Source organism: Bufo bufo, chromosome 5 (genome assembly GCF_905171765.1).
Source record: "Bufo bufo chromosome 5, aBufBuf1.1, whole genome shotgun sequence".
NCBI classification, from domain to species: domain Eukaryota; kingdom Metazoa; phylum Chordata; class Amphibia; order Anura; family Bufonidae; genus Bufo; species Bufo bufo.
In genome coordinates this window covers 130,731,521-130,758,392 of record NC_053393.1, presented here as the reverse complement: position 1 = coordinate 130,758,392, position 26,872 = coordinate 130,731,521, and the positions used below count along the sequence as shown (strand labels likewise).

At 46.0% G+C, this 26,872-nt stretch overlaps 1 protein-coding gene across 1 annotated transcript in view; it reads left to right on the top strand.

Moving 5' to 3' along the window:
- Positions 1 to 22,115: 22,115 nt before the first annotated feature.
- Positions 22,116 to 26,872, top strand: part of XKR4 (XK related 4) — a 287,926-nt gene continuing 283,169 nt past the window's right edge. The window contains exon 1 of the mRNA XM_040433401.1: positions 22,116 to 22,900. Coding sequence (XP_040289335.1) covers positions 22,215 to 22,900 — 686 coding nt within the window. The 5' untranslated portion in view covers positions 22,116 to 22,214. The remainder of the gene's footprint in view (positions 22,901 to 26,872) is intronic.

Genomic DNA, 26,872 nt, shown 5'->3' with positions numbered 1-26,872 from the left:
ATGAAAGGTGGAATCTGATTGGTTGCTATGGGCAACTAAGCCAGTTCTACTTTAAATGACCCCATTTGTGTCCTCCCTTATCTGGAGGACCTTCTTCTCTTTCAGTGGGTGGGAAGCAGTTCTTCACTTGAGACACTTCTTAACCAAGGCTTTTAACCTTTACAATGACAAGGCTGAAAGTAAAGAAAAACTACATGCTATGATTTCTGAGGCTCATTTTGGGAATTTTTCGCAGTGGTGGATTTTAACCAGATGTAATGATGCCATTCTCTGGTGCTCAGTGTTAAAGGGGTTCTCTTGGATTTACAAATTGATGACCCATCCTCACGATAAGTCATCAATATGAATTCAGCGGGGCTCCGACGGTCGGCCGTTCCATGCATTGGGGACCACAGTTTGTGGTCCCCAATGCACAGGCAACTTCCGTGTGGATTCCGCAGATGGATCCAGACCACATGTTCTATTTTTTTGCAGTGCGGAGGCACGGACAGAAACCCCACAGAAGCACTCCGTGAATGGGTCCGCATCCGTGATGCAGAGTATGCACGGCCTTTGCCCTCTTATTGCAGACTCGCTGTTTGCAGGCCACAGTACGGGCACGACCTGGCTACGGCCGTGTCCATGAGCCCTTAGGCTTCTTCCTAGTCCATGTGACATCACGTTTATCAGTCACATGGTCTAGGTGCAGCTCAACTCCATTCAAGTGAGCTGCAATACTGAGCATAGCCTCCTCAAACATCAGATCGACAAGGGTGCCAGTAGTGAGACCCCCGCTGATTTCATGTTGATGACATCCTGAGGATAGGTAACCGATATATAAATCACAGAGAACCCCTTTAAGGACAACATTAAAAGTCATCACCCAATACTCGATTAGAGATGCTTTCAATGCCTTGCATCTATTGGTTAGAGATTATGTTCAGCATGTGGTAAGTGGTGGTGGATGCAATATTCAACATCCAGCACTTGGTGGTCAGTGGTTTATTTATTACATAATCGGTCTGTGCCTCATGGTAAATGTATGATTCCTGGAGGTCACATTTCTAGTGCTTATCAGCATCTTCCATCCCTAATCTACGGTGGTCATGTAATATTCATACCACTGCCTGTTACTTTTTCTGCAGATGGTTGGGACCCACCAAGCCTTGGGATAATGTTACTGATCTCAGTGAAGATCAAGATTTGGTGCCCACACTGGTTTTATTGCATCAGACCCAGGGCCTGAGGGTAAAATCAAGAAGTCATTGGCAACCTACAGCCATTTGGGTTCTTCACCACTAGGGAAGTCAACATATATAATAAGACTATTTAATTAATTGGAAAATGTAATTTTTATATTGTCTTCAGTAGTAGTGACTTGTTAGGCATCAGTAGGCACTTTACCAGCTTGCTCACCCGCCAGCTTCCAGAAGGTAACTTTCACTGATGTAGAATCAAATTCATTTACTAATACTAGTTAACTCTGGGTTTCAAAGTTCAGGTCTTCTGATGTATTTTTTGGAGCCAAAACCAGGAGTGGATAAAGAAAATAAGTGAAGTAGTATCTGTACTTTATACTTACTCTCCCTGTATGGTCCACATCTGTTTTTTGCTTCAAAAACTGCATCAGAAAACCAGAATGATGAAAACCCAACCTAACAGGTAGACTTGGTTTGGCCTTCTGGGGAATACTCAATGGCCAGAAGCCATAAACGGTGGTCTGCAGTTCTGCCATATGTGAGATTGGTGTGTTAGATACGCTGTACGTGTTCTGTAATTACTCATTAACTACATGAAATCAAGGAAATAGATACAAATGTCCTGCTAACATCACTAATCAATTAACGTTTCTGAAGTAGCACGTGAAGAAGATCTCATTTTCTCCATTTGTGGGATCAGCTGGGCTTGCAGAATGTGATAAGGTCTATTACACATGACAGCTGACAAATACTCACGGATGAAAATGCATTTCATTGGGCGCAGGTTTCGGCTAAACAACGGGATTAATTGCTTCAGTCAGTCCTCACCTGGCTGGCGCTTTTTTGCTCAGCTGTATAATTACGGAGGAGCTTGGAGTGTGCTCTTCATAAATCAACTCTGGAAATGGCTTGATGACAGTGTTTCTACCCCAGAAGTGGACTCGTTTTGAAATAAACATATTTATTTCAAGGGTTTGAGCACTTTTATGGTTTTGCACTATTATGGTGACACTGTTATGCCTTTTCAGTCCCTGAGCAGGGATTTCGCCCTGTAGAGATGCTGAGGCAGATTTACTAATCCTCTCTCATATTTAGGCTACATGCACACGAAAGTTGTTTGTTTCCGTGTCTGTTCCGTTTTTTTTGCAGATAGGATGCGGACCCTTTCATTTCAATGGGTCCGCAAAAAATGCGGACAGTACACCGTGTGCTGTCCGCATCAGTATGTCCATTCCGTAGCCCTGCAAAAAAAAAAAATAGAACATGTCCTATTCTTGTCCGTTTTAGGCATTGTTACAATGGATCCGCAAAAAAAACAGATGGCATAAGGATGTCATCCGTATTTTTTTTTGGCGGATCCGCAATTTGCGGACCGCAAAACACATGCATGTAGCTCCTGAGTGGGCACCATATTTAAAGCCTGACATCCACTGTACATGTAGGCTGGATGTGGATAAGGGGTTAAATAATAAAAATCTGTCTGCCACTAGAGGGTTCTTAGGAATCTATCGCATACTCAGTTCCAGACGGGGAAATCTTGGGCCCACCAGAGTGCCCACTATCAATTTACATAGAACACATGCCTGTCCAATTTTCACTTAAAAATTTTGAATTCTAGCTTTTCCGAAATTTGTATATTGATTGCCTATCCGCAGGATAGGTCATCGATATCAGATTGGTGGGGGTCTGACACCCAACACCCCCACTGATCAGCTGCTTGAGGAGCGCTCTGGTGAGCACCGTGGCCTTCTTGCAGCTTACCAAGCATTGTATAGTGGCTTTGTTTGGTATCGCTGCTCAGCCCCTTTCACTTCTATGGGACCGAGCTGCAACTAGGCCACCACCCGATGTGCCAGCCTCTCCCACAGTGCAGCTAGCATTTGTATTTTGTCATCATATATATTTAGGAATGGTACACATCCAATATAGGTATACAATTGTCCTGTATGGGCTAATAGTTGCCTCATATATATGAAAAAAAATGGTGCAAGAGCAAAATCAACCATGTCAAGGTCCCTAAGGCTTTAAGAAAGTACGGTATATATTGTTTACCCTGAAGATAAGTGGAGCCTGGCAGCTGCTGATCTCCCTCAGCTTTTGGGGGTAGCTATCAGCAGTAGATCGGTGAGAAGTTTCCCTGGCATTTACTGTACATAGGTGAAGCATATTCTGCTTCATTCATACCATTCATTCATTTGTCATTATCACACGCAGTTTTGGGGGCAGATTCTTTTTTTCTTTTTGTCAAATATTTCTCGTCTCTGATGGATCAACTTCTGTGTCTGGCTGCCCAAACTATAACAAAGCTACCCCAAAATCTGCGTGTGTGATTCCAGCCTAACAGTATATCACTTCTTAGGGGAACAGTTTGTGTGGGAGAAATCCTCCCCTGGTGGCAGCTATGATTCATTATAGAAATCCACAGGACTGTGCCATATAGGACGTGTCATACCGACGACCACGTGGAAAGCTGTAATACAGAGGACACAGAGTGCCATATACTGTACAGAGGCTGAATGCTATAGGGCAGGGATGCCCAACCTGCAACCTTCCAGTTGTTGTAAAACAACAACTCCCACAATACCCTGCTATAGGCTGATAGCTGTAGGCTGTCTGGGCATGATGGGAGTTGTAGTTTTGCAACAACTGGAGGGTTGCAGGTAGGGCATCCCTGCTATAGGGGATGCAGAGGGTCGCCCAGGATACTAAGGTCACATAGATAATACAAATAGCAAAAACTGAGCGCCACATGGTGGACAATGACTGATATAGGGAATGTTGTGTCACATATAGTGCCCTATAGAGATTGTGCCACATACTATGTATAATACAGAGGATAGTGAATATAATGGGGATTTAAAGATATATACAGTGAGGAACAGAAGTATTTGAACACCCTGTGATTTTGCAAGCTCCCACTTAGAAATCATGGAGGGTTCTGAAATTCACATTGAAGGTGCATTCCCACTCCGAGAGACAGAATAAAAAAATTCTAAAAATCAGGAAATCACATTGTATAATTTTTAAAGAATTTATTTGTCTAGCACTGCTGAACATAAGTATCTGAACACCTGAGAAACAGCAATTCTGGTTCTCAAAGAGCTGTTACTGTTCCTTTAAAAAGTCCACCTCTACTCCACTCAATAATCTAAGTAGTACCTGTCAGAGCTCTTTAAAGACCCCTGTCCACCCCACAGTCAGTCAAATGCAAACTACCATGGGTGCTTTTCTGCGAAGGGGACAGGACGACTGCACTGTATTAGGAGAGGATGAATGGGGCCATTTATTGTGAGATTTTGAGCAACAATCTCCTTCCCTCAGTCAGAGCATTGAAGATGGGTCGTTGCTGGGTCTTCCAACATGACAACGACCCGAAGCACACCGCCAGGATAACCAAGGAGTGGATCCGTAAGAAGCATATCAAGGTTCTAGAGTGGCCTAGCCAGTCTCCAAACCTAAATCCAATAGAACATCTTTGGAGGGAGCTGAAACTCTGTGTTGCTCAGCGACAGCCCCGAAACCTGACAGATCTAGAGGAGATCTTTAAAAATCATACAATATGATTTCCAGATTTTTTTTTTTTTATTCTGTCTCTCAGAGTGGGAATGCACCTACAATGTGAATTTCAGACCCCTCCATGATTTCTAAGTGGGAGAACTTGCAAAATCGCAGGGTGTTTAAATACTTCTGTTCCTCACTGTATATATATATATACACTGCTCAAAAAAATAAAGGGAACACAAAAATAACACATCCTAGATTGGAATTAATTAAATATTCTTCTGAAATACTTCTTTACTTCTTTACATAGTTGAATGTGCTTACAACAAAATCACACAAAAATAAAAAAATGGAAATCAAATTTTTCAACCCATGGAGGTCTGGATTTGGAGTCACACTCAAAATTAAAGTGGAAAAACAAACTATAGGCTGATCCAGCTTTGATGTAATGTCCTTAAAACAAGTCAAAATGAGGCTCAGTAGTGTGTGTGGCCTCCACGTGCCTGTATGACCTCCCTACAACGCCTGTGCATGCTTCTGATGAGGTGGAAGACGGTCTCCTGAGGGATTTTCTCCCAGACCTGGACTAAAGCATCTGCCAACTCCTGGACAGTCTGTGGTGCAACGTGACTTTGGTGGATAGAGCGAGACATGATAGCCCAGATGTGCTCAATTGGATTCAGGTCTGGGGAACGGGCGGGCCAGTCCATAGCATCAATGACTTCGTCTTGCAGGAACTGCTGACACACTCCAGCCACATGGGGTCTAGCATTGTCTTGGATTAGGAGGAACCCAGGGCCAACTGCACCAGCATATGGTCTCACAAGGGGTCTGAGGATCTCATCTCGGTACCTAATGGCAGTCAGGCTACCTCTGGCGAGCACATGGAGGGCTGTGCGGCCCTCCAAAGAAATGCCACCCCACACCATTACTGACCCAATGGAAAACCGGTCATGCTGGAGGATGTTGCAGGCAGCAGAACGTTCTCCACATCGTCTCCAGACTCTGTCACGTCTGTCACATGTGCTCAGTGTGAACCTGCTTTCATCTGTGAAGAGCACAGGGCGCCAAAGGCGAATTTGCCAATCTTGGTTTTCTCTGGCAAATGCCAAACGTCCTGCATGGTGTTGGGCTGTAAGCACAACCCCCACCTGTGGACGTCGGGCCCTCATATCACCCTCATGGAGTCTGTTTCTGACCGTTTGAGCAGACACATGCACATTTGTGGCCTGCTGGAGGTCATTTTGCAGGGCTCTGGCAGTGCTCCTCCTGTTCCTCCTTGCACAAAGGCGGAGGTAGCAGTCCTGCTGCTGGGTTGTTGCCCTCCTACGGCCTCCTCCACGTCTCCTGATGTACTGGCCTGTCTCCTGGTAGCGCCTCCATGCTCTGGACACTACGCTGACAGACACAGCAAACCTTCTTGCCACAGCTCGCATTGATGTGCCATCCTGGATAAGCTGCACTACCTGAGCCACTTGTGTGGGTTGTAGACTCTGTCTCATGCTACCACTAGAGTGAAAGCCCCGCCAGCATTCAAAAGTGACCAAAACATCAGCCAGGAAGCATAGGAACTGAGAAGTGGTCTGTGGTCACCACCTGCAGAACCACTCCTTTATTGGGGGTGTCTTGCTAATTGCCTATAATTTCCACCTGTTGTCTATCCCATTTGCACAACAGCATGTGAAATTGATCGTCACTCAGTGTTGCTTCCTAAGTGGACAGTTTGATTTCACAGAAGTGTGATTGACTTGGAGTTACATTGTGTTGTTTAAGTGTTCCCTTTATTTTTTTGAGCAGTGTATATATATATATATATATATATATATACACCATATATAGTGTCATATATATACTGTATATAGCATGACACAGGATATTATATGGGTTATGCTCAGTGTCACATGGTGGAAGCTGGGTGCCATTAAAGGGGTTTTCCGTTTTGCATCAACATCCTAAAAAATTGTATTTTATGAAAGAAGCTGTAAAACTTTAAAGGGGTTATCAAGTTTCATCAACATCCTCTAAAATGATTTAATGTATTTTTGTACCTTTATTGCTCCTGTCTCCCGTTCTGGGCTGTGGTCACTTGACCAGGTCCTTGCAGCTCTTTCTTATTTCCTGTGATGTTATGTCCATGGGCGGGGCAGTGAAAGGGGAGTGTCTATGTAAATAACTGGGTGGGAGGAGTTAATGAAGTGCATCATGGGTTTGGTTGGATACAGCAACAGGAAGTGCTACATACAGGATGGAATAAACCAGAAGGATCTGTTTACATGGGGAAAACATGTCAGGAAAGTCTAAATTAAAAAAAGCATGGGAAAGATGTACATGAAGTAAGAAAGTTCCATGTAGTACTCCAGACATAGGGGTACTACAATTTGTGCATAGTTTTACAATTTGTATACAGTTTGCATTGTTTTGTATTTTTTATTGTTTTATTGTTATCTGGATGTTTGTTCCATCAGGAAATGAATGGCAAAGGGTTAACAAGGAACAAGGCTAACCACCCTGTTCCTCCCCTTTTGGTGGGAGATGGCTGGTCCTGCTTCCTGCCAGGTGGGGAAGTTCCTGTCCGGAGATAGAAGGGAGAGGAATCCCACTGCAGTGCTCCTGCTCCTGTTAAAGATTCTCCAGAGAGAACTACACAAGGTAGGTGCCTTGAGTGAAGTCTTGAGGTGCGAGACGGCAGAGTGGCCTGCTACAATCAGCAGTAAAGACACTGTTGCATGGTGAGGGATTACAGCTAAGACACCCATCACCCAGAACATTACATTACCAGGCCATCACCACCTGTGCTAAACGCCAATATTCAACCTGCTTCTATAATCCTTGCTGGTGCCAGAAAAGATTTGTACTTAAAGTCAGCTGCTACTGAATGTATTTGAAGTTCTACGTTGCACTTAGTAAAAAGACTTTGTTACGTTTAATTCGGGAATCATTCTTTAATACTACATTTCCACTGCACCGATCACCAGGAAGCAACTGCCTGAGGGAATACACCATGACACAAGACTTCATCAGAGCCACTCCCATCCTCTGCATCGGCTCCTTGGGGTATATAAATCATAGTAATCCTGGAAAACCCCTTTAAGGGTCACAACTGTCATAAATAGATGCTGTCAGATGGAAGATGTGAACTACAGTTGTGGTTGATCAGTGCTATACGAGGGACACAATAGAGGATGCTGAGCATTATAGTAGCGGATTAGTGTTGTATATGGGATTCTTTGTCATAGACAGGATGCTGTATTGGGACTCCTCCTGTCATGTAAGTGGTGTTTTGTATCCTGTGTGGGAGGCTAAGTGCGCCATGCTGGATGATGACATAAATGCCCTACAGGGGGTGCATTGTTTCTTATATAGGATGCTGAGCATCATATACTGGATAAAGAACTTCCTATAAGGGATGCTGAATATCATAGTGGATAATGAGTGTCCTGTAGGGGATGTTTAATGTCATAGTGGATGATGAGTGTCCTCTAGGGATGTTAAATGTCATAGTGGATGATGAGTGTCCTGTAGGGGATGTTGAATATCATAGTGGATGATGAGTATCCTGTAGGGGATGTTGACTATCATAGTGGATGATGAGTGTCCTGTAGGGGATGTTGAATATTATAGTGGATGATGAGTGTCCGGTAGGGGATTTTGAATATCATAGTGGATGATGAGTATCCTGTAGGGGATGTTGAATGTCATAGTGTATGATGAGTGTCCTGTAGGGGATGTTGAATATCATAGTGGATGATGAGTATCCTGTAGGGGATGTTGAATGTCATAGTGTATGATGAGTGTCCTGTAGGGGATGTTGAATATCATAGTGGATGATGAGTATCCTGTAGGGGATGTTGAATGTCATAGTGGATGATGAGTGTCCTGTAGGGGATGTTGAATGTCATAGTGGATGATGAGTGTCCTGTAGGGGATGTTGAATATCATAGTGGATGATGAGTATCCTGTAGGGGATGTTCAATATCATAGTGGATGATGAGTATCCTGTAGGGGATGTTGAATATCATAGTGGATGATAAGTATCCTGTAGGAGATGTTAAATGTCATAGTGGATGATGAGTGTCCTGTAGGGGATGTTGAATATCATAGTGGATGATAAGTATCCTGTAGGGGATGTTGAATGTCATAGTGGATGATGAGTGTCCTATAGGGGATGCTGAATGCCAAACAGGTGATCCAAGGAGTATACAAATGAAGTTGTAGAGCAGCACAAACGGACCTCATCGACCAATCCCGGAATGCACCAGCCGCGACAGGACCACAGATCCACAGCAGTCCAAGGAACAGTAGAGAAGAAAGGGATCACAGCAGCATATCCGGTGTATCTTTTATTGGAAGCCTTGAGTGCGCACAAAAGCAAAATACGACGTTTTGGCTACGCAGTAGCCTTTATCAAGCATATATACAATAGAAATATCAACCTTAAATACTCATAAATAACCCCTCCTACATCGCAATGGAGACAATCACCTACAAGCTCCACCTCCAAAACACATGTGCATAATTAAAAGCAGCCCAAAAAGTGATCAGACTGTCTGTGACTCATTATTATCAAATGTGCACCTTATATGTATTAAAGCGAACGTTTCACCTGGATTTCACTTACTAAACTATCAAAAGTACCTTATAGATCATCCTCATTGTGTTAGCACACGGTCTTGTCCCGCTTTTCTGTGATGTATATGCATGGAAAAATCGCTTTATAAAGTACTCTTCTACTGTGACTTGTGGAGCTGGAGAAGTCAAGCGGGTAGCCCTTCCCTCACTCCAGGCTGTAACTCCCCTGCCCTAACCCCGCCTCTCTGCAGTCTAACTGACACCCGGCTCAGTCGCCGGGACCGCGCTTGTACAGGCGGCGCATGCGCCGTCGGACTCCAGCGCGATCCTGTAACTGAATCGCGCATGCGCTGTCCCCGATGCCTGCCTGTCTTCTCTTCCTCACGCGCGATTCAGTTACAGGATCGCGCTTGAGTCCGACGGCGCATGCGCTGCCTGTACAAGCGCGGTCCCGGCGACTGAGCCGGGTGTCAGTTAGACTGCAGAGAGGCGGGGTTAGGACAGGGGAATTACAGCCTGGAGTGAGGGAAGGGCTACCCGCTTGACTTCTCCAGCTCCACAAGTCACAGTAGAAGAGTACTTTATAAAGCGATTTTTCCATGCATATACATCACAGAAAAGCGGGACAAGACCGTGTGCTAACACAATGAGGATGATCTATAAGGTACTTTTGATAGTTTAGTAAGTGAAATCCAGGTGAAAGGTTCACTTTAAATAGCGTCCGGTCGTGCCGCGTGTGTTAGCGCTCCATGTCGGCGTCCCACTGACTGTACTGCGCATGTCAATGACGTCACCGCGCTGCCATCACAACGCAACGACGTCAGAGGAATGCACGTACGTCTCCTACTCTACTGTGCGGGAACCCGCCCCTTGACGGAGGTTGTACATAGTGTACGTCACCAAGCCAACCCCCGATCACATGACCATCACATGACAAAAACAAGGTCCTGCAAGTGTCATGCAAATATGGTCATCTATTAAAGCATATATATAGGAACCACCAGTAGCCGTATATGCACAAATTGGGACAAAACAATGTCTCACCTACAATGTTGCACCATAGGGCCAGGTGCACAAGTCACCACAATGGTCATCAAGGGGCGGGTTCCCGCACAGTAGAATCGGAGACGTACGTACATTCCTCTGGCGTCAGACGGCGGCGCGCTGCGATGGCAGCGTGGTGACGTCATTGACATGCGCAGTACAGTTAGTGGGACGCCGACATAATGCGCTAACACACGCGGCACGGCGGTGGAGCTTGTAGGTGATTGCTCCATTGCGATGTAGGAGTGGTTATTTATGAGTATTTAAGGTTGCTATTTCTATTGTATATAGGCTTGATAAAGGCTACTGCGTAGCCGAAACGTCGTATTTTGCTTTTGTGCGCACTCAAGGCTTCCAATAAAAGATACACCGGATATGCTGCTGTGATCCCTCTTTCTTCTCTACTGTTCCTTGGACTGCTGTGGATCTGTGGTCCTGTCGCGGCTGGTGCATTCCGGGATTGGTCGATGAGGTCCGTTTTCTGCTGCTCTACAATTTCATTTGTATACTCCTTGGATCCTAGGAACGGGCACTGGGGAAACGGTAAATATACCTGATGGATGTATCCCCTGGACCGGGTAAGACTAATGAGATTGCCATCCTGAGTGCGTACTTATATACTGAAGAGGACATTCACAGGTTAATTAACGAGGATGTCAGTGATGTTACTCAGTACTCCTTCTATTGACCTGTTGAAAAGAAAGTTTGAACAAGAGTCTAAGAGACTCACTACCATTGAATTACACCTCAGTACATTGAGGGAGTATTACAAAGCACAGCGAGTTCCCTGGGGATTGAGATCCCACCTCCGCCCAAACCTCTTCCCCAACAATGAGGAATTTTGCAAGAAGTTTGAATCAGTAAATAACAAATATTCTTTCGAACTGATGTTACTGAGGCCTCTTTCACACTTGCGTTGTTGGGATCCGGCATGCACTTCCGTTGCCGGAGGTGCCTGCCGGATCCGTAACAACGCAAGTGTACTGAAAGCATTTGAAGACGGAACTGTCTTCCAAATGCTTTCAGTGTTACTATGGCACCCAGGACGCTATTAAAGTCCTGGTTGCCATAGTAGGAGCGGGGAGCGGGGGAGCGGTATACTTACAGTCCGTGCGGCTCCCCGGGCGCTCCAGAATGACGTCAGAGCGCCCCATGCGCATGGATGACGTGATCCATGTGATCACGTGATCCATGCGCTTGGGGCGCCCTGACGTCACTCTGGAGCGCCCGGGGAGCCGCACGGACGGTAAGTATGCTGCTCCCCGCTACACTTACCATGGCTGTCAGGACTTTAGCGTCCCGGCAGCCATGGTAACCACTCTGAAAAAGCTAAATGTCGGGTCCGGCAATGCGCCGAAACGACGTTTAGCTTAAGGCCGGGTCCGGATCAATGCCTTTCAATGGGCATTGATCCCGGATCCGGCCTTGCGGCAAGTCTTCAGGATTTTTGGCCGGAGCAAAAAGCGCAGCATGCTGCGGTATTTTCTCCGGCCAAAAAACGTTCCGTACCGGAACTGAAGACATCCTGATGCATCCTGAACGGATTTCTCTCCATTCAGAATGCATTAGGATAATCCTGATCAGTATTCTTCCGGCATAGAGTCCCGACGACGGAACTCTATGCCGGAAGACAATAACGCAGGTGTGAAAGAGCCCTTGACCAGCTCCCGACCGCCTAACGCAGGGATGCGTCCTGCGGGCGGCCGGGTTATTCCTCCTTGACGCATCGGCGCGTCATCTCGCGAGACGCGAGATTACGCGCATATTCGGCCCACACATGCACAGTGCGGGTCGGGAAAAGTTGCAGAAGGAGTTGGTCACCAGCCTGCCAGCCAATGATCAGCGCTGGCAGGCTGGTGACTTTTAAATAAACAAACCAAAAGCCATATAACACAATATATTTATAAATATAATGTGTTAAATGGCTTCTGTGCTCTCTGCTGGGTCCTTTTCGTCGGTTGGTCCCAGCAGAGAGCACAGATCACAGTGAGTACACCAAACACTACAGATTTAGCCCCAGATCACCCCCCCCCCCATCACCCCAATTAACCCATTGATCACCCCTGTCAATCACTAGTGAAAGGGAAAAAAGTGATCAGTGTAAACTGTCACTTTTTTTTTTTCACCAGTATTGACTGTTAGGTTTTAGGATAGTTTAGGCCCCATTTGGTAGGTAGGTAGCTTCAGTTAGCGCCCAGCCCACCGCACCGCAGTCACTGATTCGCGTATCGCTAATCAGCATTGGTACTTTTATAGTATCTGTAAGTGATCAGAACTGATCACAGTTAGATCTATAATTGTATTAGTGTCAGCTTAGTTCGCCCTCCACCCAAAACGCAGTGTTTGCCCGATCAGGCCTGATCGGTCGCCCACACGTGCGTTCACCCACGCCCGCCCCGCCGCAGTGACAAAATTTTTTTATTTTTTTTTATCACTACACAAGCGCCGCGGCGATAAAAAAAAAAATCTGTTTTGATATTTTTTTATCAATAGCAGCGGCTTCCTGTACTTCGCTAGCCTCCCATTTGTAAGACAGGCTTGCTTTTTTTCTTGGGTAGTCTCAGGGAATACCCCCTAAATTTAGTTGACCAAATGGCAAGGAAGGGGTATTCTTCTGAAGAGGCCTACAGGCTTCTGACCCAGTCGGATGAGGAATGGGAACCCTCATCTGACGAATCCAGTGGGTCAGAATACGAACCTGTAGAAAGCAGTGGCAGTCTGACCCAAAGTTCGGATGATGAGGTTGAGGTCCCTGATACCACCAGGCGTACCCGGCCCCGTGTTGCTAGACCACAGGTTGCGCATGATCCGCTTCAAGGGCAGCAGAGTGTGGCTGGCGCTGTCGGATTACGTGGTGAGGCATACACCAGCAGCGCAGCCCATCCTGGACCTAGTACCAGCACTGCCGTAGAACATGGTGAAGTGGCGAGCACCAGAAGGGCAGTAGAAGCTGGTACAGTGGCATGTGCAGTAGTTCCCCCGTCGCAGCCACCGCACAGACAGTCCCGTAAAGCCCCTAGAGTCCGTGAGGTGCTGGCAAACCCTGATTGGCAGCCCCCATCTTCAGCTGCACCAGTAGTTCCCCCTTTCACCGCCCAGTGTGGGTCGGGTTGAGACAGCTCAGATCGGAACGGCACTGGGGTTTTTTCAGCTGTTCTTCACTGCGGAGCTCTTTGACTTAGTCGTGGCAGAAACAAACCGGTATGCCACTCAATTTATAGCCGCCAACCCGGGAAGCTTTTATGCCCAGTCTTTCCGGTGGAAACCCGTCCAAGTTTCCGAACTTAAGACTTTTCTGGGCCTTCTCCTGAACATGGGTCTAACCAAAAAGCATGAATTGCGGTCATATTGGTCCACAAACCCAATTCATCACATGCCCATGTTCTCTGCTGCCATGTCCAGGACACGATTTGAGACCATCCTGCGTTTCCTGCACTTTAGTGATAACAGCACCTCAGAGGCCACCCAGCTTTTGACCGGCTCCACAAAATATGGCCCCTCATAGACCACTTTAACACCAAATTTGCAGATTTGTATAACCCTAAGCAAAACATCTGCATAGACGAGTCCCTGATACATTTTACCGGACGCCTTGGCTTCAAACAATACATCCCAAGCAAGCGCGCCCGGTATGGGGTCAAATTGTATAAGCTCTGTGAAAGGGCCACAGGCTATACGCACAAATTTAGAGTCTATGAGGGTAAAGATCAGACCCTGGAGCCGGTCGGTTGCCCTGACTACCTGGGGAGCAGTGGGAAGACAGTCTGGGACTTGGTGTCACCCTTATTTGGCAAGGGGTACCATCTTTATGTGGACAATTTCTACACAAGTGTGCCCCTCTTCAGGCATTTGTTTCTAGAACAGATTGGCTGCTGTGGCACGGCGCGACCTAGTCACCGGGGCTTCCCCCAACGGCTCGTTACCACCCGTCTTGCAAGGGGGGAGAGGGCTGCCTTGTGTAACGAAGAACTGCTCGCAGTGAAATGGAGAGACAAGCGTTACGTTTACATGCTCTCCTCCATTCACGCAGACACGACAATCCAAATTGAACGGGCAACCAGTGCCATTGAAAAGCCCCTCTCGGTCCATGACTATAATTTGCTCATGGGAGGGGTGGACTTCAATGACCAGATGTTGGCTCTTTATTTACTCTCCCGCAGGACCAGACGCTGGTATAAGAAGGTGTCTGTATACCTAGTTCAATTGGCTATGTACAATAGTTTTGTTCTCTACAGTAAGGCTGGGAGAACAAGATCCTTCCTCAAATTTCAGGATAAGATCATCGAGAACCTTCTGTATCCAGGAGGTTCCGTGGCCCCAACCACCAGTGTAGTGAGCCGTCTACACGAGCGACATTTCCCCAATGTCGTTGCTGGTACCTCAAACCAAGCGTCACCCCGAAAAAGATGTTGTGTCTGTAGCAGGAGTGGAATAAGGCGTGACACCAGCTATTTCTGTCCTGACTGCCCTGACCACCCTGTCCTATGCTTAGGGGAGTGTTTCCGGAAGTACCACACACAGGTACACTTAGTATAGGGATTGCGTGACACAGGACAGGCACACAGGGGTCTTAGGGCTCTTTCACACAGAGCTGCTGCAAACCTCTCCTTTCACCTGGGACAAAGTGCATAATGTACTTCGCCACATCTCTGGGCAATTTGCGCTTCGCACATTGTCCCATGGGGAAGGAGAGGTTTGTCCTATAAAGGTAAAAAAACTAAAAACTAAAAAAAAATCACAGGTAAGCAAAAAAGTTAATGTTCCAAAAGTTCAATAAAGTTTATAAAAGTTAATGTTCTGTTCAAATGTTATATAAAGTTAATGTTAATAAATTTATTTCGTTGCGGCCTGTTTTTTTTTTTTTTTTTTACCTTCTAGGTGGACCAAGCGATCAACCAGCTGCAGCACTGATGTGCATTCTGACAGAAGCATTGCGCTGCTGTCAGATTACACAAAGTTGGTGTATGCGGCGCTGCAAGACGAGATTTCTCCTCTGCAGTAAAAAAGATACGTTTGCCGAGGCTTATGAGCTGAGGGGCGGTGTTCATATGCTTTGGCAAACATTTTTTATATATAAAAAAAAATAATTCTGGCAATGATTTATTCATCCACATCGATTGATGTGAATAGAGAAATTGGGTTTGCCAGGGCATACGAGCTGAGTGGGTTTGGATGTTGGGCGGAGCTCCTATGTCCTGGCAGACGCCTTTCCCCTCTTTTTTTTTTTTGCACATTTTTTGGCAGAGATTTTTTCATCCACATTGATCGATGCGAATGAAGAAATCTGTGCCGTATGCTCAATATAAGGAGAATAGCAGAAACTCCTAATGCTGGCCATACATGTAATGATTGCGGAGACCCTCAAATGCCAGGGCAGTACAAACACCCCACAAATTACCCCATTTTGGAAAGAAGACACCCCAAGGTATTCGCTGATGGGCATATTGAGTCCATGAAAGATTGAACTTTTTGTCCCAAGTTAGCGGAAAGGGAGACTTTGTGAGAAAAAACTAAAAAATATCAATTTCCGCTAACTTGTGCCAAAAAAAAATCTTCTATGAACTCGCCATGCCCCTCACGGAATACCTTGGGGTGTCTTCTTTCCAAAATTGGTTCACATGTTGGGTATTTATACTGCCCTGGCATTTTAGGGGCCCTAAAGCGTGAGAAGAAGTCTGGAATCCAAATGTCTAAAAATGCCCTCCTAAAAGGTACTCATTGGAATTTGGGCCACTTTGTGCAGCTAGGCTGCAAAAAAGTGTCACACATGTGGTATCGCCGTACTCAGGAGAAGTAGGGCAATGTGTTTTGGGGTGTATTTTTACATATACCCATGCTGGGTGAGAGAAATATCTCTGTAAAATGACAACTTTGTATAACAAAATGGGAAAAGTTGTCTTTTACAGAGATATTTGCTGATCAGGTCAATGTCTTGGGACATGGACTGTCCTTTTGCCCTACGGCTGATACTGACTGGTTTGAGATCGAACTTGATCTACAACGTTTTTTTAGGTGACTCAGATTAACAGCTTTCTTTAGCACCACCGGTGAGAATAAGGGTGCACCTATTAAAGATGTGGTTGAATTACCTTTAGCTAAATGTGAGCTGAGCAACAAGAGTCATTTTGTACCCCCACAGAATAATCATATTATTGAATCTTATATCCAGATCGTCACTAAACAGATCAGAACCTTACAAAAACGTAGCAGACAGTTACATTATAAACCTAATATGACACGCTGCGAGAAGGAAGCATTGAAAATATTGGTACAAAATAGGGATATCACTATCAAACTAGCGGACAAGGGGTGAGCTGTGGTTGTCATGGACACAGATAAGTATATTGGGGAGATACGTAAGCAGTTGGGTGATGATGAGGTGTACGTAATATTGAGACAAGACCCTAAATGGGACATTGCCATGGCGGTGTACGATCTAGTAGATACAACCCAGGCACGGGGCATTATAGATCAGGATTTATGTCAATTTCTCAAACTACAGTACCCCATCACTCCCCTGATATATGTTCTCCCTAAGATTCATAAGCGCCTGATTGACCCCCCCGGGCAGACCCATTGTGTCTGGCAAGGGGTCTATCTTTAACACCATGGCCATCTTTTTGGACAGGCTACTTCGTGTCCATACAACCACAGCTCCCTCCTATATTAGAGATACTGGACATTTTTTGACCAAATTATGTGATATTACTTTACCTGCTGAGTTCTATTTGGTCAGCTTTGATGTGGTATCGTTGTATACGCCAATTACACACGAGTATGGATTAAATGTCGCTGATTTGACCCTAGCCGGCACGGGACTCACCGGTTTGTCCTCCACCTCCTAGAGTTGGCCCTAAAGAGGAATTACTTCCTCTTTGGAAACACCTTTTACCAACAAATACGTGGTGTGGCCATGGGTTCTAACGTGGCACCAACTTATGCCAATATTTTTATGGCTGAGGTGGAGGACAGACTGGTACATTCATCTCCTTTCATGGAGTAGGTCCTGTGCTGGTGGCGCTACATCGACGACATTTTTATGATTTGGAGTGGCTCCATTGACTCTTTAAATGATTTCCACCAACATCTTAATAGTGGTTTACCCGGTCTTCAATTTACTTGACCCCTTCTCGTGAGGAGTTACAGTTCCTTGATGTTAGGGTATATACATAGGAGGATAAGTTGAAAACAGATTTATACCAGAAGCCTACCGACAGAAACAATCTTTTGAGGCATGACAGTAGTCATCCACGCCGGATGCTTGATTCCTTGCCTGGGAGTCAGATGCTGCGTGTTAGGCGAGTGGTATCAGAAAATGATGTATTTGTCAATCGGATTGATGAAATGTGCAATACATTTTCCAACAGGAGGTTCCCCGGTAGATTGTTGCAGAACACTAGAAAGAAGATCTCCTTGGTTGACAGAGTGACCACATTCCAGGCTTCCCCAAAGAAGAGGAGTTTAGGACGCCTTTCGTTTGTATCCACCTATGGCGGCCATAGTGCCGATATAGCATAAGTTTTGAGAAAATAATGGCACATTCTGCATAGAGGCCTACCCACAGTATGTGAATTTGGTAGTCCCTCATTGATGGCATACAAGCGGGGCACTAATTTACATGACAAATTGATCAAAACAGATATAGGAGATGGGGGCAGAGGTGGCCAGAGTTACTTGAAACCCAGAAAGACAGGGAATTTCCAATGTCTGGGTTGTTGTAATTGTGGGAACATGCTTAAAGGCAACACCTTTGTTCACCCATACAGTGGCAAAAAATACAATATTTCTGAATTTTACACATGCCGGTCTAAATTTGTCATTTACATGATTGTATGCCCCTGTAGCCTGGTCTATGTGGGAGAAACGACCATGGAAATCAGGGAGTGCATTAACAAACACAAAAGCACCATAAGGAAAAAACTGATGGACAAACCGGTGGCCAAGCATTTCAATGATTGTGGTCACTCTGTTAACCAATTGAGATTCCGGGTCATAGATTCTGTTGATATTCCTAGGAGGGGTGGTGACAGGGAACGTATGTTGAGAAAAAAAGAGCTTAAATGGATTTTTACATTACAATCTCTACAACCCCAGGGTCTCAATATCGAATTTACGTGAATAGTATAGATAGGTAGAATACTATATGAGCTTCTGTCTGATTCAGTATAATTGCTGGTTTTATATGTTATTTTATGGCAAGTAATTATTTTTATTGTCATTCACTCCACACATTTATATGTATCTTTATTTTTGCATTTTAGCTTCTTTGGAGTCCAGCTGGGTAGTGCTCCATGTCGGTGCCCACTGATAGATAGGTAATATGTCATCCCTCTCCCTATTATATATTATATGGATGACCATTGTGGTGACTGGTGCACCTGGCCCTATGGTGCAACATTGTAGGTGAGACATTGTTTTGTCCCAATTTGTGCATATACGGCTACTGGTGGTTCCCATATATATGCTTTAATAGATGACCATATTTGCATGACACTTGCAGGACCTTGTTTTTGTCATGTGATGGTCATGTGATCGGGGGTTGGCTTGGTGACGTACACTATGTACATACAACCTCCGTCAAGGGGCGGGTTCCCGCACAGTAGAGTAGGAGACGTACGTGCATTCCTCTGACGTCGCAGCGCTGTGACGTCATTGACATGCGCAGTACAGTCAGTGGGACGCCGACATAGAGCACTAACACATGCGGCACGGCCGGACGCTATTTAATACATATAAGGTGCACATTTGATAATAATGAGTCACAGACAGTCTGATCACACTTTGGGCTGCTTTTAATTACGCACATGTGTTTAGGAGGTGGAGCTTGTAGGTGATTGGCTCCATTGCGATGTAGGAGGGGTTATTTATGAGTATTTAAGGTTGCTATTTCTATTGTATATAGGCTTGATAAAGGCTCCTGCGTAGCCGAAACGTCGTATTTTGCTTTTTTGCGCACTCAAGGCTTCCAATAAAAGATACACCGGATATGCTGCTGTGATCCCTCTTTCTTCTAAACAGGTGATGCAGAGACTGTGGTGTGTTACAGACGTCCTGTAGGGGATTCTATAGTTCATATACAGTAAGTATTGCTGAGCATCATATTACATTGTTGAACATTGTACAGATGATGCTGAGTGTCCTATAGAGGATGCTGAATGTAAGTGCCCACCAGAGCGATTAGCTTGGGGGACACATGGGGGCAATGACCCCCATATTTTATGGCAGAGTTACTAAGCAGTTTGTGTTCTCTACCCCTTCCCTTCTTTCTCTTTCCCGCTCTTATTTTTCAGGTAAATTTACCTCAAGAAGTTGAATGCGGTTGGAGCTGGTTCTGTTTATGTTGGAAATTCTGCATGGCAACTGAAGCGGAGCTTCTAATTGGTTGCTGCCCTGTTGCTGGGGGAGATTTCCACCTCCGTGATTTGTCCCTGCCCGCAAGGCGGGAAATTTGTCCCCTTTATATTCCCAGGTTCGGCGCTACCTCAGGGCAGTCGTCCAGCGCCCGCCCTCCCTTAATTTTGTGCTATCTGTCGCTGTGCTTTATTAGAGGGGCTGTATCGCTCAGCTGATGCTGAGTGGATCTTGGTCTATATGGATGGTTTTAAATTGGTATTTATTGTTATGGTTTATAGTTTTAATTATTACTTAATTTATTAAATTATTTATTGGTTTTAATTTTGGTTACCCTTAATAAAGCACTTCGGCCATTTCTATTCCATTAAGAAAAAGTTGTCAGTGTTTTTATTTATCTTAATCACATATGGTTGAGGAGGAGTGGGTCATTTGCCTCCATGTCATATACTGGCTCCTGAGCATCCTATGTTGGATACTGAATGTCATACATAGAAAAAAATGATTAGCACCCTACAGGAGATGCTGAATACCATATAGGGGATGCTGAGCGTTCTTTAGGGGATGCTGAAAGTCATATAATAGATGATGAGAGTCCTATAGGAGATGATGTACAGTATGTCAGATAATGGATGATGTGCATCCTTTAGGTTATGCTGTGTATCCTTTAATGGATGACTAGCCTTATTATTACATGATTATCATTATATGATGGATGATATAGAGAATGCTGAATAGATAATAAGCTTTCTATATGGGGATGCTGTAGACCTATAATGCATTATGATGGGGTACAGAATGTCCTAACGGATGATAGGTATCCTATAGGGGATACTGAATAATGAGCGTCCTATAGGGAGTGTTGAATGATGAGTGTCCTATAGAGGATACTGAATTTCATAATGGATGATGAGTGTCCCATAGGGCTGCTGTATGTCTTATAATGTAAGATGAGTGTCCTTATAGGGATGATGCGCATACTGTAATTTATGGATAATGAACACCCTATAGGGTATCTAAATATCACATGGGATGAAGAGTGTCCTAAGAGATGTTAAATGTTACAATGCATAAGGGTCATATAAGGGGTGCAGACTGGCGTAATGAATATTGAATATCTTATAGGGAGTGCTGAATGATGAGCGTCCTATAATGGGTTGCTAAACATCATACTAAATGATGTGTCCTATAATGGATGAGTGTCCTATAGGAGGTGCTAAAAGTCATAACGGATGAGAAACATCCTATAGGGGTTCCTGAATGTCATAGTGGACGATGAGCGTCCTATAGGGGATGCTGAATGTCATAATGCAGGGATACCCAACCTGCTCCCCTCCAGCTATTGCAAAACTACAATTCCCAGCATGCCTGCACAGCCTACAGGTATTAGAGCATGTTGTGAGTCGTAGTTTTGCAACAACTGGAGGGCCGCAGGTTGAACATCCCTATAATAATGGATAATGACATCCTAAAGGGGATGCTGATTGTCATAGTGGAAGATGAGCGTCCTATAGGGGATGCTGAATCTCACAGTGGATGATGAGAGTGCTACAGGGGTTGCTGAATGTCATTGCGGATGATGAGTGTCCTATAGGGCTTACTGAATATCATAGTGGATTGTGAGCGTCCTGTAGGGGATGCTGAATCTCACAGTGGATGATGAGAGTCCTATAGGAGGTGATGAATGTCATGGATCTTAAACTTTCTATAGGGGATGATGAATGCCTTAGTGGATGATGGGTGTCATGTGAGGGTTCCTGAAAGTCACAGTGGATGATGAGCGTCATATAGGGGATGCTGATTGTCATAGTGGATGATTAGTGTCCTATAGGGGTTGCTGAATGTCACAGTGGATGATGAGAGTCCTATAGGAGGTGATGAATGTCATAGTGGATCTTAAACTTTCTATAGGGGATGCTGAATGTCACAGTGGATGATGAGCGTCCTATCGGAGATGCTGAGCGTGCTCTGCCGCCGCTTTGTGGGTCTATCCTCGCTTCACCCCTCTCTCCGCCTTGCTGCATCCCTCCTCCCCCTGCACTGCTCGTGGAGGAGACAGGGGGAGGTAAAGGAGAGGGAAGGGATGACCTCATCCCATCATCCGCCTGTGAGGCAGGGGAGGAGGGAGGGCTGTGGTCCAGGCGGGGAGGCTGCAGGGTGAGGCCGTCTCACGCAGACAGGCGGCGCTCTCCTCCGGCCGGCCCACCACTACTCTATGAGGCAGAGGAGGCCGGCCCACCACTACTCTATGAGGCAGAGGAGGCCCGCCCACCACTACTCTATGAGGCAGAGTAGGCCCGCCCACCACTACTCTATGAGGCAGAGGAGGCCCGCCCTCCACTACTCTATGAGGCAGAGGAGGCCCGCCCACCACTACTCTATGAGGCAGAGGAGGCCGGCCCACCACTACTCTGTGAGGCAGAGGAGGCCGGCCCACCACTACTCTGTGAGGCAGAGGAGGCCGGCCCGCGCCGCTGTCACATAATAAAGGAGGGACCTGCTCCTCCGTTCTCCCCGCGATTCATCGCTACATTTTTTTATTCTTTTTTATTTTTTCCCCTGCTCCCCATCATGGCGGCGAAGTCAGACGGGATGCTGAAGATGAAGAAGAGCGACGTCGCCTTCACCCCCCTGCAGAACTCGGATCACTCGGGCTCCGTGCAGGGCTTGGTGTCGGGGTCTCACCCGGGTTCGGGTGCAGGAGACGGGGGCTGCTCGGACGGCGGCTCCCGGTGCTGCTGCAGTAGAGTGGCCGGTGGCGCCGGGGGAGGCGGTGGGTCCCCGGCGCTGTGCCTGCGCCTGGCCCGGGAGCAGCAGCGCTACTCGGTGTGGGATTGTCTGTGGATCCTGGCGGCGATGGCCGTGTACTTCGCCGACGTGGGCAGTGACATCTGGCTGTCCGTGGACTACTACCTGCGGGGCCAGCGCTGGTGGTTCGGGCTCACGCTGTTCTTCGTGGTGCTGGGCTCTCTGTCCGTGCAGCTCTTCAGCTTCAGGTGGTTCGTCCACGATTTCAGCACCGAGAACAGCGCCCAGTGCTCTCCGGTGGACGGCAAGACGGCGGCGGCGCCGGGGGAGGTGGACGTGCGACCCTCCACCCCGCAGAGACAGGCGTCTACCGCCAGCCACAAAGCCAACAACCCGGCCGGGGTCGGCAGCAGCACCCGGGCAGCCAGCCCCAGGTCCGCTTCGTGCTCCTGCTGCATCTGGTTCCTGCAGTCATTCATCCATATCCTGCAGCTAGGACAGCTCTGGAGGTAAGTGCACGGTGTGGGCACGGAACTTACCGCCTCTACACGGGGCGGGGGAGTGTGGAAGTACACACAGGTGCTCAGCCCGCCCTGTGTATGGGGGCTATGGAACCTACACATGTACTTACCTCTGGTACATGGAGCTAGAGAGGTGCTCACCCCATGGGGATTATAGAACCTACACATGTACTTACCACTGTATATGGAGTTCTACAGAACCTACGCACATGTACTTACCTCTGGTGCTCACCCCATGGGGGTCTATAGAGCCTACACATGTACTTACCACTGTATATGGAGTTCTACAGAACCTACGCACATGTACTTACCTCTGGTACATGGGGCTAGAGAGGTGCTCACCCCATGGGGGTCTATAGAACCTACACATGTACTTACCACTGCTTATGGGGTTTTACAGAACTTACACACATGTACTTACCTCTGGTACATGGGGCTAGAGAGGTGCTCACCCCATGGGGGTCTATAGAACCTACACATGTACTTACCTATGTTACATGGGGTTGTAGAGAGGTGCTTGCTCCATGGAGCTCTTAGAACCTATACATGTACTTACCTCTGGTACATGGGGCTAGAGAGGTGCTTGCTCCATGGAGCTCATAGAACCTACACATGTACTTACCTATGTTACACGGGGTTGTTGAGAGGTGCTTGCTCCATAGAGCTCTTAGAACCTATACATGTACTTACCTCTGTTACATGGGGACTAGAGAGGGACTCATACCACCTCATAGAACCTACACACATGTACTTACCTCTGTTACATAGGACTGGAGAGGGGCTCACCCCATGGGGATCATAGAACCTGCACATGTACTTACCTCTGTTACATGGGGATCTAGAAAGGTGTTCACCCCATGGGGATCCATAGAACCTCAACACATGTGCTCACCACTGCTACATGGAGGTCTTTAGAACCTGTAGACATGTGCTCACCCCTGTATATGGCTAGGTGCTTCTTTAGAACCTATAGACATGTGCTTACTTATGTATATTGGGATCTACTGTGTATAACCTACCACATGTGCTCACACATATATGTGGGGATTCTATAGAACCTGTGCTCATCCCAGTGGATGCGGATCTATGGAACCTACACTCGTGTGTTCACACCTGTATATGTGGAGTCTATAGAACCTATATGCATGTGTTCACACCTGTATACCGGGATCTATAGTACCGCCTACACACATGTTCTCACACCTAAATGTGAAGGTCTATAGAACCTATATGCATGTGTTCACACCTGTATACCGGGATCTATAGTACTGCCTACACACATGTGCTCACACCTGAATGTGAAGGTCTATAGAACCTATATGCATGTGTTCACACCTGTATACCGGGATCTATAGTACTGCCTACACACATGTGCTCACACCTGAATGTGAAGGTCTATAGAACCTATATGCATGTGTTCACACCTGTATACCGGGATCTATAGTACCGCCTACACACATGTTCTCACACCTAAATGTGAAGGTCTATAGAACCTATATGCATGTGTTCACACCTGTATACCGGGATCTATAGTACCGCCTACACACATGTTCTCACACCTAAATGTGGAGGTCTATAGAACCTATATGCATGTGCTCACACCTGTATATGGATGGTCTAAAGATCCTATAGACATGTTGTTCACCCCTATATGTGGAGGTCTATAGAACCTATAGAAGTGTTCACTCCTATATATGGGGGGTCTGTAGGACTTATAGATGTGTTCACTCCTTTATAAGGGGGTCTTTAGAACCTATAAACATGTTAAGCCTTGTGTATGGGGATATTGGTCTATAGAACCTGTAGAACATGTTAACCCCTATATATTGTGTGTGTGGGGTGTGTGTACAGAATCTTGCCGCTGTATTTTATGGGGTCTATAGAACCAATAGACATATTCACGCCTGTGCATGGGAAGGGTCTGTATTACCTATAGACATGTGCTCACCCCTGTTTATTGTGGGGTCTGTAGAACTTATATATATGTGCTTGCCATTGTGGATTAATTGGGTGCTCCTTTATCTGCACGTGATCTTTGGGTACATAATGCATAAGGTTTGACCATGCCCCCCCAACTATTAATTCCAAGATGTGTCCTGGGAATATATGGAGCTTTAGCAAAGTTTACAATGTAAAGTTTACAAATGTGGAGTTCCCCTTTAAGTAGACTGATAGGGATGGTTTATTGGATCAGCTCACTTGTGATGGGATTGTGATGACATGATAATGGTTCTTATTGTTACATATGGATATACAGTGGTCACGTGTCCGAGCGACCAGCATACAATATGATGATTTTTCCTTCACGGTTAGGACAACCCTCCAGCAGCTGCATATACCGCAGGTCCTATAACATGCATGGGAGACCTGTAATGGGTGAAGGGACTACACGTGACGTCATGAGGCTGTGAGAATACAGTCACCGGTAGACACCTGCCTGGTCATGGATTGTGGTGCCCACAACTTGTGTCTACATCATGCTGGGAATATCTAGGTTCTTACAATATGTCAGGGGGTTGCACGGTTTGGCGTTGCACATTGATGCTGTAGGATGCAGTGGGGTCTTCTGTGCTATGACATCTGATTGGTTTGCAGGTATATTTTTGGTGTTGAGGATAGTAGTGACTCCACAGAATTTATCTGCCTTTACTCTTTCTAAGGATGCAGCTTTCGAGAAGCTCTAGGCTTCAGCTGGCAGAAGCTTTAATACTGTAAAGAGAATGGGAGTCCTGCTGTGTCCGCTTAGCGTCAAATTATCTCGTAATAGACTGAATAACTAAAGCCACCGGGCTCATGTACGCAGGTCACCAGCAATGTGTTCTGTGATCTGTCCCATCTGATCTTACAGGTGACTCTTGGTAGGCTTCCATATGTTGATCTACATGTCTACCATGACAGTCTGTGACATTCACTGTCTACTTCACAATGAATGACGTGATCATAAAACTCGTTGAGATGTTTCTTCATTCAAGAACTTGAGTCAAGGAGGGACACTTCATCTGATTAAGTGTGCGTTCCCGTGACTCAAAAAGTCTTCACCCTTTCCTCATGTAAGATGTCAATGTACAGGAGCATTAGAGCAAATGACTACACTGAGAGTGAATGAGGAGGACTTTCATTCATTAGTTAGGACCATTTCACACGGCGATGATCAAGAACCATTTATTACTCATTCCCAATCATTGCCCCATGTAAATATCGATACCTGACAAATAAGCAAACACTTGTTTACTGGCTGATCGCACCTTTTATGCTGCGCTGTTTGTCGGCAGTGCAGTGCCATATGTAAAATGCGGATGTGCTGTCGACAAATGAAAACTGAAACGGGATGAATGATCGTATTAACTTCATTCGTCCCCATAATCCCATGATAACTGCCGCATGTAATGGACACTTCTGACTTTTTAATATTGATGACCTATCTTCAGGACAGGCCACATGGTCAAGGGTAAGTTGCGAGAAGGCCGGGGTGCTGAAAGGAGCTCCTCAGCCTCCTCAAACAGCTAATCGGCAGGAATCCTGGGTGTAGAGCCCCACCAATCAGATACTGATGACCTATCCAGAGGATAAGTCATCAGTATAAAAAAGTTGGAAAATCCCTTTAATGAGTTGTGTGTATGACTGATTGGTGCCCCTTAGAAATCTGTCCTTGTACAGGGATCCTTAGTTATAGTAGAACATGTCTGCAAAGAGCATCTCTCTTTGGAGGAGCCATCATGTCCATGACATAGGCTAGTTTCACACATGCAACACAGCAGGCTGTCCCGGCAGACAACAGCCTGCTGGAGTCCTCTGGATTTAGCATAGCCAGATAGTGCCACGTGCCCGCCGGACCCCTCAGACTATAATGGGAACCCAGGAACAAACAAGGCAACAAACTGCAACACTACTATACTCTACTATACTATACAAGCTCTTTGAGCACATTTTTGATCAAAATTGTGTCAAGGTGGCTTCCAC